The sequence below is a fragment of the Penaeus monodon genome, chromosome 3 (genome assembly GCF_015228065.2).
Source record: "Penaeus monodon isolate SGIC_2016 chromosome 3, NSTDA_Pmon_1, whole genome shotgun sequence".
NCBI lineage: Eukaryota > Metazoa > Arthropoda > Malacostraca > Decapoda > Penaeidae > Penaeus > Penaeus monodon.
Genome location: NC_051388.1, coordinates 9971085 through 9973584, shown reverse-complemented (window position 1 = coordinate 9973584; position 2500 = coordinate 9971085). Strand labels below are relative to the sequence as shown.

Genomic DNA, 2500 nt, shown 5'->3' with positions numbered 1-2500 from the left:
AGCTTTAGGGAAGGTATCCGAGATAATAACAAATTAACATTCACAGAAATTTATATATGTCAAGTTACATGTAGAAGCGTTCATGATCTTTGTCCCTGTCAACTTGCAACTTGCAACTGACAACTCGAAACATCAAGCTATATTGAGTTCCAAAATGTTGTGACTGTTTTATTTCCGAGAAGAGAAATCATCAGGGACAGCAGAATATTAATGACGATATCGCATATTCATTTGGTATCTCATGATTCGTCATATAATTTATTTACAGCGTGTAATAACAGTCTGCGATTGTTTGAATGTTAGTTAAGCTTTGCAGCGGAATTGTGTATTATATTATGTCATGGAATCTTTATAAAAAATATATATACGAAATTGATTTTGGAAAGATGTAAGATTAAATTTTTTTTTTCTTACCATTCCTCTCCCTTAAACCTTTCACCTTCTCTCTCTCTATCTATCTATCTATCTATCTATCTATCTATCTATCTCTCTCTCTCTCTCTCTCTCTCTCTCTCTCTCTCTCTATATATATATATATATATATATATATATATATATATATATATATATATATATATATATATATATATATATATATTCTCTCTCTCTCTCTCTCTCTCTCTCTCTCTCTCTCTCTCTCTCTCTCTTCTTCTTCTTCTTCTTCTTCTTCTTCTTCTTCTTCTTCTTTTTCTTCTTCATCTTCGTTTTCTTCTTCTTCTTCTTCTGCTGCTTCTTCTCCTAACTCCCATCCCTTCTCCCTTTCCCTCTCCCCATTCCCTCCCTCTCCCCACTCCTCTCCCTCCCACCCACCCACCCACCAACCTGCCTCCCTCCCTCTACCAGGCGAGGACGCAGCCATCATGGTCCTGGCAATGGTGGGGCGGTTCATGATCACCATGGCCATGAACGTGGGCATGCAGTATCAGGTTGAGGTGCTGCCCACAGTCGCTCGGGGGCAGGGTATGGCGTTCATTCACACTGTGGGCTTCCTTGCTGCTTTTGTTTCGCCTTATATCGTCTATTTGGTAAGTAATGGGTACTATCATCACGAGCGAAAACTGTAGACTAACGTCATGTTTAGATTCACAACCTTTCAATAATTTAGTTCATAAATTAATTAATAATTGATGAAATATGACGACAATTGATACTGAAGAGTTCCCCCTTAAAAAGTAACAATGATAATAATTAAATAAACAGGCAAAACAAAATAAAAACAGAAAACACACAAAAAAATCAAAACTACAAAAAAAAGAAAATCAAATATATCATAACAACACACCTGAACATCCAACTTCTCAGTCCAAATTCGGCCACCTGGTCCCCTACACGATTCTGGGCGTGGTGACCATCGTGGGCGGCTTCGTGTGCGTCCTGTTGCCGGAGACCCTCGACCAGAAGCTCCCCGACAGCCTGCACGACGGAGAGACTTTCTTCAGCGACCAGGCGTATTGCTACAACCCTTGTGCTAGGTACGAGTCTGTATGTTGATATGGATAGATAGGTACGAGGGGCGATCAATAAAGGATTTCCCCTAACCCACTTCCGCTTATCCTAGGAGGCTGAAATTTCACATGAATTATGTGTGTTGATTTCCAGCCCTTAGGTCATAACATGGTGTCTGTTACAGCGTCGAAAGTGCAGTAAGGTATAAAGATGAAACCATGGAGTATCGAGCAGTGATCAGGTTTTTATAATTGAATGACCACACACCACAACAAACCTTTGATGAAATGAAAGCAACTTATGGGGAGAATACCCAATCATATGACGTTGTTAAACATTGGCTTCGCCGGTTCAGGTGTGGCGGAGATCTGTGGAAACAACTCTTATCCCAGGGCGACCCCAGTCTGTAATTGATGAAGCCACCCTCCATCAAGTGAGACTGCCATTTTGGAAGATCGCTGTATTACTGTTCGTCAGCTAGCCCAAGCTGTCAAGATTAGTGTTGGGACTGTGGACAAAATCATTCATGACCATCTATCTATGCAAAAGTTGTCTGCTCATTGATTTCCCAAGCTATTCACACCCTTCCAGTGATGCAGAATTGTGGTAATTAAGGCCCAGTCAAAACAATGGAAGCAATTTTACATAACTCCCCAGAAGGGCACGTGTCACACTCTCGGCAGGCAAGGTCATGCTCACAATCTTTCTGGACCAGCATGGAGTAGTGATGATGGATCTCCTGCCAAAAGGTAATACAATTACAGAAGCTCACTATGCTTAACTGCTACAGAAATTACGGGAGGCTATCAAGACCAAGAGGCGCGGAATGTTTCCCAAAGACAGTGCCCCTGTTCACAACTCTCACATTGCCCAGATGGAAGCGCGGTCCTTTGGCTCAACATCTTTCCTCATCCTCCTTATTCTCCTTATTTACTGACACTGCATCATCTGACTTTCACTTCCTTCCGTCCATGAAGTCTTTTTTGAAGGGCAAACGTTTCCAAGATGACTAGACACTGATTTCTGAAGTCACTTCACGACTTTAAACGCAACC

The 2500-nt window shown here is 41.4% G+C and overlaps 1 protein-coding gene across 1 annotated transcript in view; it reads left to right on the top strand.

Moving 5' to 3' along the window:
* The window catches only part of LOC119591830 (solute carrier family 22 member 3-like), a 29366-nt gene that overhangs the window by 25773 nt on the left and 1093 nt on the right, over positions 1–2500 (top strand). The window contains exons 10-11 of the mRNA XM_037940578.1: positions 844–1025; positions 1303–1472. Of these exons, the coding sequence (XP_037796506.1) occupies positions 844–1025; positions 1303–1472 (352 nt within the window). The remainder of the gene's footprint in view (positions 1–843; positions 1026–1302; positions 1473–2500) is intronic.